The sequence below is a fragment of the Gavialis gangeticus genome, unplaced genomic scaffold, assembly GCF_001723915.1.
Source record: "Gavialis gangeticus isolate Ggan-Ray unplaced genomic scaffold, GavGan_comp1, whole genome shotgun sequence".
In the NCBI taxonomy this organism is placed as follows: Eukaryota; Metazoa; Chordata; order Crocodylia; family Gavialidae; genus Gavialis; species Gavialis gangeticus.
In genome coordinates, this window is record NW_017728994.1 from 24637516 (window position 1) to 24656428 (window position 18913).

Genomic DNA, 18913 nt, shown 5'->3' on the forward strand with positions numbered 1-18913 from the left:
TTGGTCATGCTCACAGAGCAGGAGGCTACGTGCTGTTTCACCGGCCTACTATGGAATCAGCATGCAAAACTCTTGCTCTTAGCAAAGCTCTTACTATTACAGAAATACTCAAGATTCTCCAGAGTCTCAATATAAATCAGAATTGCGAGAGCTAGGGACTGCTGGTAACAGCTTGTTGATGAAGGATCTTAGTCTTCTGAGTGTTAAGCAGCAGTCCTATTTTCTTGTGTGCTTTGGTAAAGACATCAACAGTTGCCTGATGATCTGCTTCCAAGCCAGCACATGCTACAGCATCATTCATTAGTGTACTGGACTCTGACGATGGAAGTTGGGGTAGTCTTAGTTTGAGCTTGGAGTTGGCTGAGATTAGACAGCTTACCATCCATTCGGTAGTTTAGCTCCACTCCCACTGGAAGTTTGTTGGTGGTCAAATGTAGTACCACGGTAAGGAATATCAAGAAAAGTGCTGGCCCAATGAGGCAGTCTTACTTAACAGTGTTAAGCTCAAATGGATCTGTGATAGATCCACTACTGAAAACCACTACTTGCATAGAACCATGGAGCATGCAATGAATGATGACAAATTTTAGTGGGCATCTGTACTTGGAAGGATCCTCCACAATGCTTCTCAGCTGACAAAGTTGAAGGCTTTCATAAGGTCAAAGAAGGCCACACAGAAAGGTTTATGTTGTTGCTGGCATTTTTCCTTCAGCTGGCAAGCAATGAAGATCATGTCAGTTCTGCCTCTTGATACCCTAAACCAGGAGGAGCTCTTCAACAGCTGGAAGAATACAGTTCAGGAGGGTTCTCACAATGATCTTTCCTGTGGAGGACAGCAAGGTGATCCCTCTGTAATTTCCATGGTTGGACCTGTCTCCTTGAAAACCATCATGATCATGGTGTCTCTAAGGTCATCTGGGATTTCCTTCATCATTTTAGATCATTAAAATGAGGGCATGGAACTGTGACGTAAACACCTCTCCCCATGCTTGAAAATTTCAGCAGAGACTCCATTCATTCCAAATGCCTTTTCCTTCTTCGACTGCTTGATGGCTTTCCTCTAGGATTGTGCAAAATGGCTGTGTTTCAATTTGGTTTCAGATTAATTCGTTTCGAAGGACAGCGATTCGTTTCAGTGTTTCAGATCACTGTCCTGTTTCATTTCAGCCAGGGGCTACAGGGTCCCAGCAGGGAGAAGTTCACAGCTGTGGGTGGCTCATCCAGGGGAGGGCTGCTGCCCTCTGTGCAGACAAGGAGACCTCCGTGTAGATCGCTGATCCTTATTACATCGGGTTGTGGGGCAGGAAAGCAGTGCAGAGTGATGAGCAAGCTTGCTGGTCCCTGCTGCATGACTCGGCTCCACAAGGAACAGAGATTTGTGCCAGCAGTCTCCTCACTGCTGCCGCCTGCCCCGCACTGCCCCAGTGACGTGGGGCTGTGAGGGATGGGCAGCTGCGGTGTGGAGGCCCCAACACAGATCTCTCCTCCCTGTGGAGCCAGGTCGCATGGCAGGGATCAGCACTGTCCTGCCATGCAACCTGGCTCCACAGGGAGCAGAGAACTGAGCCGGGGTCTCCTTGATGCCACTGCCTGCCCTGGATCTATGCTCCCTGTGGAATCAGGTCATGCAGCAGGAACCAGTACTGCCCTGCCATGAGACCTGGCTCCACAGGGAGCAGAGATCCATGCCACGGTCTCCTCGCTGCCACTGCCTGCCCCGTGAAGCCTCACATCATCAGTGCAGTGCAGGGCAGGGCAGGGCAGGCAGCAGCAGTGAGGAAACCCCTGGTGCAGATCTCTACTCCCTGCAGAGCTAAATCTCATGGCAGGGCAGTAGCATACAGCTGTTTCCCTGCAAGCCCACCTCTGAAACGCTGAAATTTTCCGAAACATTTCCAGAACATTTTAGATGCCTCATTTTGTTTCTGAGATGTTTCGGAGCCTTCTGTTTCAAATTGGATTTGGTGTTTCAGGCACCCAAACAGTCAGAAACATCCCTGAAATGAAACGGCTGCTGAAATTTTGCACCACCCTACTTTTCTCACCTCATCAGTGGTTGGAAGAATTCTGAGATAGTCTCTGACAGGGTGTTGCATCAACAACAGAGTTTTGATTGAGAAAGTCTTCAAAATGCTCTTCCAACAGGTGTTGATGCACACCCCTTTCCTCGATCAGGTCTCCTCCCTCCTTAGGTCTCAAGTCAGTTGGTCCCTGAATGCTCTGACTGTAGATGGCTTCGGTGGTACTAAAGAAACTGTGCATATCATGGATGGCATAATATTCTGTTGGCAGAGTTGTAGTCTAGCAACAGAGCTGTACTGCCATGCACAACGTCTAAAGATGGTGGATAGTGCAGCTAACCTTCAGGGAAGATTAGCTGCAAAATACGCAGGTATTTGTCAGAGGTAACTCTGACAAATGAGCAGTCCTGGACCAACCGGTGGCAGCACCACCAGTATGAGGTGGGGACAGCAGATGGCAATGCTCTCCCTCCTGAAAAGCCACATATATCCTCCGATGGTGCTTTGACATAATGACTAAAGGTCACCACTATAATAAGCCTGTCTGGCTCCAGCCATGGGTCTACAAGTCCTCAATGGCAGAGCAGGCAGAAGAAAATGTTAGAATCTTAATGTTTGGAAAGGTGGACAAAGGCTGCAGTGGGCCAAGATCTCCAAGTATCTTGGCCTCCTTACAATTGGATCAAGGTCCTGTTTTGTCAAGAACCGTGTAGAAGCTGACATGCAGCAGGTTCTCCACAACAAAAGACATCCAGAAAAGTCTTCCATGAAAATGGCTTTTCCATCATGTTTTCAAGCCCTTGGGTCAGCAGCTAGTGATAACAGGAGCAGGCATGTGAGCATTGGAAGCTCCTATTCATGAACTGGATTGAAGGTGGCACTTATAAGAAGGTTATCTGGCACTTGGACAAGGCAGGAATGTGATTTGGCAGCTGTAATTATGCCTGAGCAACCCTCTTTAGGGTCTGCTCTGCTCACCCCATATGGTAGGGGGCTAGAAAAGATGCCGTAAACAGTTGGCCTTCCTTTTTCCTAACTGGATAACCCTGGGGCATGCAGTTATTTCAGGTGGAGGGCTGCTTAATGAGGTCTGGTGCGCTGTCAAGGGCCACATGGGTAGCCCAGTGCCTTGACAAAGTTGCCCCGTACCCTGGTTGCTATCTTGGGGTTGGAAGTCCCATCGCTAACCCCTGACCTTTGCCACTAGAAGTCCCTCTTTTTGCCCCCCCTAGAAATACTATTTTTGGGAGGGGGGGTTGCCATCCTAGAACCAGAAAAAAACAAATACACTAAAAGTAAAACACCTATTATAAAATATTTTAATTTTAGTACAAAAACTATTTTTTTCATGATTTGTGTTTGTGTATTGTATATAGAGGTGATTACATAACAATTCAAAAATAAGTTTTTAGTGTTTTATACTGTGTAGGGGTATGGTTGGGGGGTGTATGGTGGGGGGTGTATGATGGGGGGTGTGTGGTGCAGTGTGGGGGGAGTGGCTGTGTGGGGGGGATAGGGTTCATTTAGGGATTGTGTGGCATTTGTGGGATGTAGGTGTGTAGCTCTGGAACATGCTGGTCTCTGGATCATATTGTCTTCTCCTGCAGTCAACACTGGGAGGGTGTGTGTGTGTATATGTGAGGGAGGGTAGGAGGGGTGTGGGGACACTCCGGACATTCTCCCCATGGAGCAGCCGCAGGTGGAGGCACTGATGCCTGGTTCTGGCCAGCACTGCATGTTGCAGCAAGGAATGCAGCCCCCACTGGGCAGTCTCTATTGCCAGTGCTCCCCAGCACTCACGCAGGGGAGGGAAGCCCCAGGTGCTAGAGCTGGCTGCCTTCCCCATCCAGTGTCTGGGTCTTACCTCCTGTGCTGTGCAAGCGTTGGGAGTGCTGGGAATATGGACTGCTTGGCAGGGGCTGCACTCCTCACTGCAAGGTGCAGTGCTAGCCAGAGCCAGGCACCAGTGCCGAGCACAAGGAACCCCTGCTACTGCTGCTGCCCCCACTACCTGCCAAGGCTGTGAGCTGCGTGGGGAGTGTGGAGGGGTGTCCCCACACTCCCTCACCCTCCCTCACACCCACACCTTGGCAAGCCAAGTTCTGCATTGCCCTTGCCCTCCTAGGTGTGGGCTCTGCAATGCTGCCAGTCCCAGCCCAAAGCTCCACACTCCCACCCAGCTGCAGCCTCACCCCTGCCCCCCACTTCTCTACCTGCTGCCCAGAGGGAGTGGGACACCAGGAAAGCCTGCAGCAGGAGCTCTGCCCGGTGCTAGCAAGGCTAGCAAGGAGGGGCTGTAGGTGCCTCGCTCCCACCCTCATAGGCAGAAGGGCTAGGCAGGGAACAATTTGTTGGGGGTGCCACGGGTCGGATTAAAGTACCTGGCAGGCTGAATCCAGCCCACAGGCTGTATTCTTCCCACCCCTGAGATAACCATATCCAGTGGACTCACCTTTACTGCAATTAAAATCAGTGGAGATACACAATCAGTTTCAGGACCTGGAACATGAGGACCGTCATGGACAATTCCTAATAGTGAACATTCAGAGTGCCACACTGCAATCATGGCTCGAACTCAGATGATACAACACTGACACTGATGCACTGAGTGAGACCCATTAAGAATGAACTCATAAACCAACTCAATGAGTTCCTTATCGGAATTAATGTGCATTTATGCATGTGCTCCGGGAGGCAGGGGGGCACTTTAATTAGAGCAGCTCCAAGAGTTGCTCTAATTAAAGCACCTGGAGTTTCATGTGTATCAGCATCCCCATGCTGAAAAATTGTGGTGGGGGCTCAAACAAGTTTTAGTTAAAGTGCCCCCCATCATCATTTTTCACTGCAGGGATGCTGATACATGTGACGCTTGAGTCTGCTGGAGCACAGTAATTACCCCACATCAGCAGACTCAATTAATCAAGGCTGCTCTGACATGCTGTACTAACAGCACATCAGAGCAGCCTTGATGTATGTATACAGGCATCCAGTGAGCGCTTCATGACTCTCTGCCTCATATTGGCAGGTAGTCTATATGCCGCTGTGTATGTCCCAATTCTTGATGCCGCCAATAAAACCAAGAAGGAATTCTGTCAACATTGACCAACTCATTTCTGACATTCTGGTAGAAGACAGGCTTATTCTGCTTGGTGATTTCAATGCCAGAGTTGGTAGGGACTTGAATTTTTGGAACAGAACCATTGGCAAGGTGGCAGTGGGAAAGGTGAACTTCCCAAAGCATCCTCTTTATTAAATGTACAGAACAGACTCATCATCACCAACACCCTGTTCCACCAGAAAAATGGGTACAAGACATCATGACAACACCTTCAATCTAAGCATCAGCACTTGATTGACTATGTCATTGTTCGTGCCTGGGATCACAAAGATGTTCACATCACTTGGGCTATGCTAGGAGGTGATGATTGCTGGACCAACCAAGGACTCATCTGCTTGGTTAAGTCACTCAAACTGGTTCCCAAATGATGGCTACAGCAGAAGCAATGCCGATGGAAGGTCAACACTGAAGGACTCAAAGACCCAATCAAGCAAGACCTCTTCTACTAGTGTCTCAATGAAAAACTGGCAAATTCCAATCAACAACAATGGGAGAATGTTGGCAGCGGTTGGGGTGCCTTCAAGTTCACTGTCATCAGTGCCTGCGAAGAGACACTTGGATTCTCTACCAAGCAACACCAAGACTAATTTGATAAGAACGACTCAGGTATCCAAGAGTTGTTCAATTGCAAGCACTAGGCCTTTCATGCTTGGCAGAATGACACCAACTGCAAGTAAAAGAAATTGAATCATCAACAAGCCAAGGCAAAGGTCTAAAGGAGGACCTGATATATGAAAAACAGATGGTGGGAAGACAAGGCGAAGGAGATTCAACATCTTGCTGACATTCACAATATGCATGATTTCCTTAGTGCCACGAAAAAAATTCCATACAAGGGCAGCAATCAGGAGGCTAACACAAACTCTCTATATCATTCCTTAGTCTCAGTCCTCAAAAGACAAACAGAGGCGGATTGCAGAAAGGAAGTAGAAAGGGACTAGTTTTCTCATAATGAATTAAAAAGATCTAACACAGACCACAAGCTCAAGTTCTCACTTCTTAATATTCTTAAGAAACACCCTTGGGTATTTACTTGTTCTGAAAAGAAAAGCCTTGTACAGCAAGGCAAAAGAGAATTCATCAGTAACTAATCTGAACTTGCATAAATCTCTCCACCACTAAAAGAAGTAGGACAAGAAATTCTACTCTTCCTGAATAAGAACATAACACTCCAAATATAAGAAATCCAACTCAACTATTTGCTGATAATGCTGCCCTTACAGCCCACAATGAAGACCTAGTACAAGAACTCATGGATTGCCTCTCAAGAGCTTGCCAGGTATTTGCTCTCACCATCAGCATAAAAAAACAGTTGTGCAAAGACAGGATGTTTCACAAGATCCATCAATCACTCTTAATGAAACCAAATAGAGGTAGTCCAAAAGTTCAGCTACTTAGGCTCCACAGTGACCACCAACCTCTCACTGGATGAAGAACTTAATGTTTGCATCAGAAAGGCTGCACCCCAAGAGAAAAGTTTAAACAGCTTCCACCTGCACTGTTTACACCGCATACTCAACACCAAATGGCAAGATAAAGTTACCAATGCAGAGGTTTTTCAAAGGGTAAAGTTAGCAACTGTGACAGCCCTACTCAAACAGAGATGACTGTGCTGGCTAGGCCATCTGAGCAGATTGGAAAATAGACATATACCTAAGGACATGCTATACGGAGAACTATGAGAGGGAACAAGAACAACAGGATGTTGCAAGCTTCACTATAAAGACACAAGCAAGTAAGATATGAAGGCATTTGGAATTGATCCTGACCAATGGGAAACTCTGGAAAGCGATTGGAACAGTGGCATCACCGTCTCCACAAGGGGATTAAAGTCCATGACAGGAATTGGCTCCAACAGCTTTAAGAGAAAAGAGTTTGCAGGAAGCAAGCAGCTCCTGAACCACCCAATCATGACACACATGCATGCAACCACTGCCACAGATCATGCAAATCTCAGATAGGACTTTTCAGTCATTTGAGACACTGCAAACTATCTTTGCCATGGGCTGCAATAGTCACCATCTCTCACAGATGAAAGGATGCCAATCACTCAATAGGAGGGCCAGAGAACTTTGAAGAAGACCATCACATACACTCCCCTTCTATGAAACCTTGACAAATCCAATTTAAAATATGTCAAACCTCCTAACTTCAGCAAGTACTAACCATTCAAAAAATCACCCATCTCAAAAAGTACTGTCTATCTCCTCAATAAATTAAAGCAGAACTGAAAAGTGTTGTGATGATATGGAAATTCTGTGTATGTACAAGTTAGCAGTTCTTGACCTTCCCATAACCCTAAGGAATGTGTTGTCCTGAAGCCTAAACACATTACCTGGTCCACTGTTAACATCTCAAGACTTTTTCAATCCCTGAGTAACAGGTATTTGAAGCTTTAAAAATAATCAGGTGCCAACAATAATGAAGGAAGAAAGAAAGGAGTTGGGGGAGAAAGAAGCATGTTGAAAATTATCTGCTATATATTAATTCTCTTTTTAGCCTCTAATTTTTATGTATTCGATTGCAGCAACACCCAAAATGTTCTAATCAGAATGAGGTGTTATGTATTGCAAAGCCAGAGAAAATCATGGTTGTTATCATGAAGAGCTTTGTTCACAGCTCCAATTTTAAGAAAGTATAACCATGTCAAAAAGGTCTGATAAGGAAAACACTGATAATACAAAGATCAAGTAAAACAAGGAATTTAACTGAAACAAAAATCCAGTGTACAAATAGAACACATAGCAATGGTTAGTTAAATGTTAGTTTATCGGCAAGAATTAGTTCATTGCCTTGCCTCAATGAGAACTTGAGTTACAGTTCTCATCTAAACTTTTAAATAGCAGTTACAAATATAGAGCTTCTTATTTTTCTGTACAGCAACAAATAAGTTGGCAGCTAATGACTCATAAATTGGCATCCTTAGTATGCTCCTTCGTATGCTAATTTCTTAAATATTTATCTTAATTCTTACATATTAAAATATATTTCTTAAATATTAATAAAATATTAAATACATTTCTTCACTCCATTGTGATGTGACAATCACCCTTAACCTAGCAAACAAATAAACTTTATGGCTAACATTTTCCAAGAATTTTTTGTACATAAATTTTCACCTAGAACAAAACTAGCAGCTCCCAAGCTGTCACTTGGCACCACTCCCCCCATTACTTTGGCTGCTGCAGGGTCTCCAGGCTTCCCCTCCTTCTTCCAGCTTCCACTTCTTTTGCTCACCTCAGGTAAGTGGTGCAGTACAGTCCAAAATGTTGTGGGAGACCATGGCACAATACAGCTGGGGAACCCACAGCTGGGAAGCTGAGGTGGTCACCACCCGCATGAGCGGTACATGAGGTGGGGTAGGAGCACTAACAAGACCATGACTCATACTAACATAGCCCAAGCAACATGTGGTCCCAGCTGCTTAGAAGTTGGACAGCTCTGATCTAGAGCAACTGTGAGCTTTAAATCTCAGCAACAAGTGCCTGTAGATTACTGTGCTATCTCATACTCTTTCACTGTAATGCACCTGATACTGAAATATGAATATGAAAGAACAAAAATAACAGTCTGCCATCCTCAATGCCCTGCTTCCCATATCAGTGTTATTAACTACTTTATTATAAAATTAGCCAATTGCCTGTCAGGAATGACTGGGGAGGAGGGAAAGGATGGAGTGCTGCTGTCGCCTCCCAGGAGTGTGTACACCCCATGCCACCACTGCCTCCAGGGAGCAGGGCTGGGGGGGAAGGAGGGGATGGTAAAGACAGCAGCACAGGCCTCACCCCGCAGCTCCGTCCCATCCATCATGGTGGCGCTCTACCATGCTGCTGCCGCCACTTCCTGTCCGGAATGCTCTTGGAGCACTCAGATTTGTTGTTTCAGTAACCAATCAGAGTGCTCAAAGAGCATTGTGGACAGACAGAGAGACGGACTAAGCCCTTTATTATATTAGAATTTACAATATATTTAAAGGTCAAATATTCCGAAACAAGTTGCCTATTTTATCAGTGCTCATATCCTTAAGAAGTGCTAAAGTAACTTGTAGAGATAAGGTCTCTGACCTGTTGTCACTAGTGATGCAGGCAGCACAAGTTCCTGTCGGCTCTTCATTCTGCTCATAATAATGAGCATCCACATGCGCTTCCTCAGCCTTCTTCTTTAGGATCTCCCCAAATTTATCCTTTCCAATGCACCCAAAAAAAGTTGCTGCTTTGTAAGGGCTCTGAATCATCCACTGCAGATGGACAGAAAACAAATACAAAGAAATTTAGCATCAGATTAGTCTCCTCTTTCTTCTCTTTTCTTGTCTGGCCTTATAATGCTATACTTAAAATCTAAGACAAGTCACATGCCGCCTATGCCACAGGTTAAAAGAATATTAGGTACATTAACTTAGGAAAGCTCAATAAAAAAACTAAATGTTCACACTGAACTTTCATGTTAAATGTCTAGTAGCTCAAAACTGAAGTAAAAGTCATGAGTGCATCCACTAGAAGCTGTATTCAAATAAAATAGGAACAGTGTTCATTGGGCTTGAAATATCATAAGGACCTGCTATGAATATTCACTTGCCTGTGAGACATGAGGAATCAGTGCTTCTATGTTTCCTCAAAATAACCAAGATGGAATTTTTTTAAAGGACATTTTAAATATACTTCAAAAAATATAAAAAAGAGCAGCCAAAGCAGAAGATAAGGTAAATCTGAATAAAATATATAAAACATTCCTAAATGTTCACAATATAGACACAAAAACATAAAGAGCATTAAAACCAATCCTTTTTATCTAACATTCAGTCATATGCAAAATAAGAGAATGATCCTATTCACATTGTTAAACCTTATATAAAAAGGTGTCTTTGACTTTACTGAAAGCAATTCTGTAAATTGATTTTTAAAGAGTGTAACTGCATCGTGTTGTTAACTGTGGGGTTATTTCGTCAAGCTTCTCTTCTATTAAAATCAAAAAAGACAGATACAATAAATCAATTGCAACTATCTGTGTTGTGTATCAAAATGGAAAAAATAGAACTGAACACCAATGTAGAACTCAAAGTGAACTAAAAAATAATAAGTCAGGAAGAAACATCAGTAGACCCTATCCTGCCAGAGATGAGTCAACCAATTGAAGTCATTATAATTCCCCCTAATTACAGTCAGTAAGCTTATCCACTCAATCTATAGTATGAATTAAAGGCTACATCAATTTACTGCCATGCTAAAACCCTGCTTATAATTGTTTCCTAATCGAGATTTAAATAAACGATAATGTCTCCATTACAAATCAGCATTAGCGGTATCTGTGGGTTGTAGAAAGGTCAAGTAACTGAGTTGCAAATACATGCTTAGTCACATCTCCATTACCTTTTAGATACAGAGGGAAGACATGCTTTAATCACACAGAAGTCTTCATTAATAAGAAAAATGGACAAAACTGATTCCATGATATCTTTTAATGAAACAACATAAATTATGCTATCTTTCATGTGAAAAAAGCTATTTTTTCCCAGATACAATATTTTTCCAATATAGTGACAATATTTTCCCTCTCGTGCACAAAGATATACATTTGACTGGTTATGCTGATCTATTCAGTATCATTCTACATTAATAGAAAAGGAGGTAACTGAACCTCTGTACCATAAGGAGCTTCTCCATAACATCTCTTGTGTAAAATCCTTTTTGAAGTCAACATTCAAAATCTACTGTGTTTGGAAACTAGTAAAATAGATTATTTTGCAAGATTACAAATGCAGTCTATTATGCAAAGGAAAGCAAGGAGCTTGTTTCACTTTTGCTAAGAGTAGACTATTTCTGGTGTCTGCCACTGAAAAGTAGGTCTTACTCTCACAAATTACAAGAATTTGCAGAGTACATTACAGACAGCACTTATCAAAGCATCATTTCTATACGAATACTTCCAGTTTCTCAAAAAAGCTCCAGTAGAATTTTAGATATCTAGCATATTTTAGAATATGATGCACCAACTATTTTTTCATCTTTCTATACTGCCAGATGGATGTTCAAGCAGCAATGACATTTCATGCATTCTTCCACAGTCCTTTGACAAAGAGAATTACTGCTACAATCCCACAATTTTGACTACTGGCCAATTTAAGTTCAAGCATGCCATCTGCATAAACTATTTAAAACCACTGGCAGTCTTTGTTTTCAATGTAACTTATCTATCAGGGACAAAGGTTACTTTCTAGAGTTCTTTAAGATGATCCTTTGCATGTTCCTGTTACTTGGCCACGCCCACTGAATCAGTTCCTTCCCCCGAACCTCAGAACCACATCAAACAACAGGATTCTGATGAAGAGTGAAAAGCCAGCAGACAGCATTAATGTGAAGAAGTACACATTAGTCTTAGCTTCTTTGAATTACCTTCACATATTCCCCCATGAGGAGTTTACCACCTCCAAATGATGGTGAGCTGAGAAGTGCTAACTGAATAAAGATTGATTGCAACGTTGCTTTCATTTTATCTTAGGATCTTGATCCAAATTAGAATTCTTGATCTCAGATGCTTGTTGCTTTACAAATTTCAACTATCAAAATGTGTGGCATTTTGCTAGGGGCAAGACAACATCAGCAAAACTTCAACATGTGAACACTGCCAAATTACAACACTTTTCCAATACAGATCCTGCTGGGTGCTGGTAAATGATGCCATTTCCTTTATGTTTATCCCTACAGGAGATGAAAACCTAGGGTGAGAGTCTAGTCTCTTTTGAACTATGCAGGTAGAAAAAATTAAAGTTTTCTTCATATCTAACTATTTAAAGAATATTCCTTTGATGGGAATGTGATATTTGAAAGAACACTGGCAGATTAATCACCTACTTCTTATAACAACCTGTTAACATGAAGGATCATAGAGTTGCAAGGGACCTCAAGTGTCCACTTATCCAAGCTTTTGTCTGCATGCTATTCCTAAATCATCCCTGTCAAATGCTTATTCAGCCTCCTCTTGAAATCTTCCGATGGAGGAGATACTACAATTTCAATGGGCAGCCTATAGCCTTACTGTTTTAACAGTATGGAAGTTTCCATTGAGATCTAATCTAAATCAGCTTTGCTACAATTTAAAACCTTTGCTTCATGTCTGGCCCTCTGGGGCAAAGGAGAACAGTCAGTCATTCTCCCTCTTCTCTATGCCAGCCTTTCAAATATTCTGAAAATTATTACCATGTCACCTCCTTAATCTCCTTTTCTCCAAGCTAGACATACCTAGCTCTCTCAACCTTTCCTCACGGAGCTTGCCTTACAAGCCTCTGTCATTTTCACACACACCTCTCGACCCTCCCTAGCATCTTCATATCCTTCTTAAACTATGAAGCCCACCACCACAGAAAATACTAAGGCCCATGCAGTGTTGAATAGAGTGGTACTATCACTTCCCATGCCTTACATCTAATACTCCAGTTGACACAGCCCAAAATTACATTTTGCGACTATGACATTTTGGGAAGGAATTTAGAATAAGGAAAAAGTGATCACTTTGTTTTAACCAGTCTCACTTATGTTATGGAAATAAAAAATGTTTTCACGGATAAATTAAAAAAAAAAAAAAAAAAGAGTAACTGTCCATTGGTTCCAATAACCCTAGGAGGACCACTCTTTGTCCAAAATTGGTGTTTGGTCCTTCACTGATGGGAATATATTTGCAAATTATGTGATTTTGAGTGACTAAAACACTTGATGGTGATTAACCAAAATGGAAATAAAATTCATTATTAGAGGAGAGACTGGTTGCTCCTAAGCTCCCTCCACATATTACATTTATACCACAATTGTTTTAATTATAGCATAAAGGGCAAAGGTTCGGTATGAGCACCCAGTTTAAGGCACCATTAAATAACAAATCATCCAGAAAAATGTTCCATAAAATAATGTAGGACATTTTTATGAATGATTTGTTTGATGCCTTAAATTAAATGCATGCCATGTCCAGGCACTGGGGCTCCCCAGAGCAAATGCCTGACAATCCAACAATCAGCTGAATCAGTCCTGACTGTGCTGCTCTCCAACCAGGCTACTGACTATATTGTTGGCACTGGTCTGGGGCATCCCTGGTTTTAAATAGGCCAGAGGCTACCCTAAGACCAGTGCTGACAATCAGCTGCTTGTTGGCACTGGCCTTCAGAGCAATCCTTGTTCTCCTATTGGGTAGCCAAAGGGCTTCCCTTGCTGGGACTTTAAATCCCATGCCTGGCAGCCCCACTAGGTCCAGTACTTCAGCCCTGGACCCAAGGCTGTTTGGGTTAGGGCCAACAATCAGCTGATTTGTTGCCCCATGTGTGGACGTACAGGTATCCTGCTTTCAATTTGCTGGTGCAGGAGGAGCCTGAGATTATGATATTCCCCCTACACTGGCAAATACTAATGGTGTAAATGGGATCTGATCTCTGATACCAAAATTGCACCTCCTCTTTTCTAACCTAGGAAGCTCCTAACAACCTGGGAGGTTACTGAACAATGTTTTATGCTTCCAGGTTTCTCTGACTGACCACCACAGAGTTGAATACATTCTTGGGTACTGTAAACAGACAAGAGTTGTCTAAATTGGAAACGCGCTACTGAGGTAGAGTTATAAATGACTCCAGCACAAAAAGCCACAGAGATGATTGAAGTCTATGACCCTGAGGTGGGGGAAAACATACAAAGAAACCAATAATCCAACCAACGACATGAAATGACAACCTCACTTTTACCAGTTCTATATGTTTGTGTATTTTAAGGAATCTGTTCTGCCTCCGATATACCCTCCCTTTGACTGATACAAAATTTCCTAAGCAAAGGTGATTTCATCAGTTGGGGTGATGCAACTGGGGAGGGGAAGAGGGGTGATGCAAACTGGTGCTACTGCGAAAGGGGGAGAGGAGGTTGAGGATGGGGAGCAGGGAGAAACAACAGCTGCATGCACACAGCTCCCAGCTCTCCTTCCCCAGCAAAATTACCCTCTGGCTAGAAGCTGAGCTAAGGGAAAGAGAAATGGGGGTGGAGAGAAGAGATAGTGGTGCAGGCACAGCTCCTTGCTGCTCAGTCCCTGCGCTGGGACAGGAGCAGGCAAAACCTGACAGTTCTGCGGGTCAGAACCAGTGACTCTGTAGGCCAGATCTGGCTCATGGGTTGGATGTTGCTGACCCCTAAGTTTGCTCACTTATTGTTTGGCAGTTATGTGACATTGAGTAACTATTGTACCTACCCAAACCTTTTTTGTATCTTTATGTAAAAAACATTTGCAATGAGCCTCAACATACAGTAATGAGATCTTAACAAATAGGAAAGATACTGCAAGTTTTGTGTCACCCCATAATCTGACAGATTTTTTATATAATGCTGGCTCAGACTGTTCTTTGATGGTCATTATGAAGAAAAAAAAGCATCCAAAAAACACCCCCGCGGCAAAAAACTAGGTTTGTCTGCCTTTCTAAGGGCAAGTTTTAAAAATAGAGGACAATTTACTGTACAATAATCCTTGTACCATTAAATGAAGCTGCCATAACTTGCATGAGGAAGTGATATTGTTCAAAGGTATCACAACACCCTCAAGCAACTCCCTGTCAACTGAGATAATAGTGATAACTGCTTTTGAGGTGAAAAGATGAGTCAAATCCCTCCCAGAAACCAGTACCTACATCTTCTACAATCTTTTCAGGAGTTGCTTCAAAAAATTCCGTCCAATTCACAGTAGAAGAAAAATTACCAACTTTTAGTAAAATGTCAAAAGAATAAGAAATCACTAGCTTTTAGTAGAAGGCTACAAGTTTTATCTTCCATATATAGAGTATCAAAATGTTATTGTCCAATAGAGATATTTAATTCATTGCTAGATTTAACATACTTGGCAAAACAAAATTCTCAAAAAGGAAATATGCAATACAACCTATTACTAATTTTGATTGCTATCCATTTTCATGTACTACTTCTGTTCCCCTCAATCTGCAAGACCTGTTATCCATTGAATGTGTTTTGGTCTTATTGTATCTTGTAGCATACAATGTATGCTTATTATTGCATGTTCAGAAAAAGGACATGCACACATGCTGCTATTGGAAAATGCTGATTACATAGGTGAGAGCACCAGGCTGGATTTCCAAGAACTGAAGAAGTGTATTTCTAGTTCTGCTGATGATTCACTCTAGAACTATGACAGTGTCAGTATCTCTCCATTCCTCAGTTTACCCTGTGTACAAAAGGGTAAGATCTGTTCCATGAGTAAACTGTAAATCATCTAGTGAAAGGTACTATGTAAATACAAACTATTTAGATTATTATTAACCAAGTAGACATTCTGTGAAATAAGATTATGAAATATTTTGTAATATTTTTGTAGCAGATTAAAATGATACAAAGTATATAAAAATATGCTTAATACCCATAGTAACTCTTCTTCATTTTCAAATACAAGAAGCTTCTACTCTTGTACTTCTGCTACATGCTGCACAGTCTCTAATGAACACACCCATATTTGAATCACTGCAAAAAAATTCTAAGACTGCTGTCTGGCAGCACAGAATTCATAGTGATACCCCTTCAAACTGTAAACATCTGCTTATCAGCTTCTATCACCAACAGTATCAAAAACAGATGGCAAAGGTCAAGTCAAAGTTTATTGACAATGATGAACTTTGACAGCCTCAATTAAATTACTTCTTCCTTTAAGGTGTATGTGATCAAAGCAGCAGAGAGATTTTCACTCAGTCACATAACAAGCTATTTGTTGAGATTGAAACATCTGGTCAATATCTCCTAACACTGCAATTTCATGCACAGTTAGCAATAGGGTACATTTCTTCTCTTCTTCTTACAGGGTCCATAAGGGTGGCACATATGGCTGATCATTTCATTCAAAAAGGATTCAATTCAAGGCATTACATACAATTGTCTCTGTGCTTTATGGTGTTTTAAGTCTACCTGCCATCGTTTTCCATCATCATTGCTGTCTGCTCTACTCTTCTGCTATAAAAGCCTGCAAATATGACAGAGCACTTAAAGCTTAACAGCTTTTGACTACTGGAGTTAGAAAGCAGTTAAGGCAAGGGAGTCTTTAAAGTGGCAGGTCTTCATCTGTTGTCAAGAACTCCCAATACATTAAACTATTTACCATTTAGCTAAGCTCCAGTAACACAGATTGTAAGAGTAATTTTTGTTGTCAAATCAAAGCCTTCACTTATGCATGTTTCAAATATTAGAAATCATTCTTTCGACTAATTTTAGGATATTATACATTTTCGTAAACATAAAAATTTAATATACAATTTACATTTCATTTTGAAAGAATGTGAGACAATTATAAGAACTCTGAAAACTACAATCCTACTTGTGAATCTGAAAGAGCAAAAAGACAGAAATTTTATCAATCCCATATGTCTAAAACGTTTTTCTTAAAAATCCATGCATCTATGTTGCCACAGCAACAAGTTGCAAATTACAAAAAAACATTTTATTGTAGTAAATGATTTGCACCCCATTTCTCAGTCCCTATTTCATCCCAGCTATCCATTTAGTATGGATTTTGGTGGAGGGGGGAGCGGGAGAAAAATTATAGGAAGTCTGGTTTCTCATTTTTGTTATACTTTTGCTCTCATATCCCAGATAGCAAAGGTAGTAAGGATGTGATACGTTTAATCATTCGTCAGATTACTGTTGAACAATAACAAAAGTGATTTTAAAACAATTGGCTTCCTCCAAGAAAGTTATAAGAATATATCCATATACCCAGAATTTACAACAAATGGGATTTAGAGGACACCATGAAAAACAAATATTTAGTCTTTTGGATTTTCAATCTGATGCCTTTCAGTAACATTAAATTAGCATAATTAAAAACTAAAACCGACTGGCCACAGTGCTTCCACCAGAGAACACTTACTACCTGCAGTCTACAATGTATGATGATTTATACCACCCAGAGAAATTAAAAAGTCACATGCAACTGTTGTGCACTAAACAATAAACCAACTGGTCATACTGTGCTCTTTCAGTACAAGCATGAGTTCTGTTAATTACAAAAATACATTGTGCCATAAAGCTTTTTGCCTTAGAAGTTTGTGTGTCATTATTTGTGACAAACTACCTTTGGTCAACCAGAAGGCACTGAAATTAAACACAAAACCAATACTTTCAAAAGTATCAGCCGTAAAATCTCACTATTTAATGTACACATAATAAACTTTCACAGAGATGGGACTGTTTATTTCGTATAATCATGTACATTGAACTTTAAAAGATGATGTTAGAGAATCATGACTGATACCAGCTAATTGGGAAGGAAATATGTACTTTATTTTATTAACTAACTAAATGAGAACATTCAAAATTATAACGTTAAACTAAAAGTGGAGCAGTTTCTTAGGCTAGGGACAGACATTACACACAAACCAGTTTAAGTGATCAGAAGCTGGTTTAAACCTGTAACAGAACCGACATTCAGTCCATATAAACCAATTTTGAACTGACTGAAACCGATTTGAGATAAACCTGGTTGAATGCAGTATCAGACTTAACTGATTTGGCTCTGGTTTATGTATTGCCTGTCCCAGACTCCTTACTGGTTTAAAATAAGCCAGAGACCCCCAGCATCCTGCCATGCTCTCTGGGCTGTACAGGGCTCTCTGCTCCAGCCACAGGGCTGGCTTCTCCCCTCTGCTCTCTAGCCAGAGCAGGGACTGGTACTAGCAGAGACACTGGCTGGCATGGCTCCATTAAGGCAAAGTGGGCAGGAAGAGGGTTAATTCTGCCTGACTGCTGGGGAGCAGAGGGGAGGGCACAGCAGGGGTAGCCTCTAGAGCTGCCTGACCCCAGCTTCAGAGAAGGCAGTAGGAAGGAATTAACCCTTCTCCCTGCCCCCTTCACCTTAATGGGGCTATGCTGGGTAGGTGGGGTGGGGGGCTCTGTTCTGTGCTGGAGAGGACTCTTCCCCCTCCTCCTCTTTCTCCCAGGGTGGGGAGGGGGACTCTGTGAGGTGCTCTATGTACTCTTCCTTCTCCTCCCCTTCCCCCCTGCCACGGGGGGAGGGGAGAGTGCTCCATGGGATGCTCCCGGCCCTAGAGCAGGGGCAGGGCTCTGTTCTATGCTGGGGAACACTTCCCCCTTCCACTTGTCCCCCCAGAGGAGCTCAGCTGGGCAGGGTGGGAGTATGGGGTGTAGGGATCCTCACACCCACCATAGCTGCAGCCCCTGGTGCCTGACAGCAGTAACAGGCGGGGACGTCAAGGCACTCGTGCCTGATGCAGGCACTGCTCTGGACAGTGCTGGGCAGGGGGAGAAAGCCGAGCTTGCCTTAACCCCTACCCCAGGGCTCTACTCCCCATGCCTGTAGCTTCAGCTGTGACAGCGGGGGAAGCACTGGAGCCTACTGTCTCCCCAGCTTCAGGCTGTAAAGTACTCTGCCCTGAGTGGAGGGAACCCTGCCCCTGCTTCCCTGCAGAGTCTAGCCTGTGGCTTTCCCGCTGTGAAAACAGAGCTGCAGGTAGGCAGTGTGGAGTTTGGGGATAGAGACAGCCAGGTCTGCGCTGGGGGTGAAGAACGCAGCCTTGCACAGCCTGCTGGGTCACTTCAGCTCCACACTGCCTGACTGCAGCTGGGCTCTCACAGCAGGGAAGCACCAGGTTGGACTCTGTGGGGAAGCAGGAGAGGGGCTCCCTCCACCCCGGGCGGAGTACTTTGCAGCCTGCAGTGGGGAAGACAGCTGGCTCCAGTGCCGGGCTTCCCCCACTGTCAGAGTTGTAGCTACAGGCATGGGGAGCAGAGCCCCGGGGGGG

General features: G+C 42.9%; 1 protein-coding gene across 2 annotated transcripts in view; it reads right to left on the bottom strand.

Annotated features, from left to right (window-relative positions):
- The window catches only part of ADK (adenosine kinase), a 713431-nt gene that overhangs the window by 343177 nt on the left and 351341 nt on the right, over positions 1–18913 (bottom strand). For both annotated transcript variants that reach the window (XM_019502383.1, XM_019502384.1), the window contains exon 5: positions 9204–9376. In XM_019502383.1, the coding sequence (XP_019357928.1) occupies positions 9204–9376 (173 nt within the window). The remainder of the gene's footprint in view (positions 1–9203; positions 9377–18913) is intronic.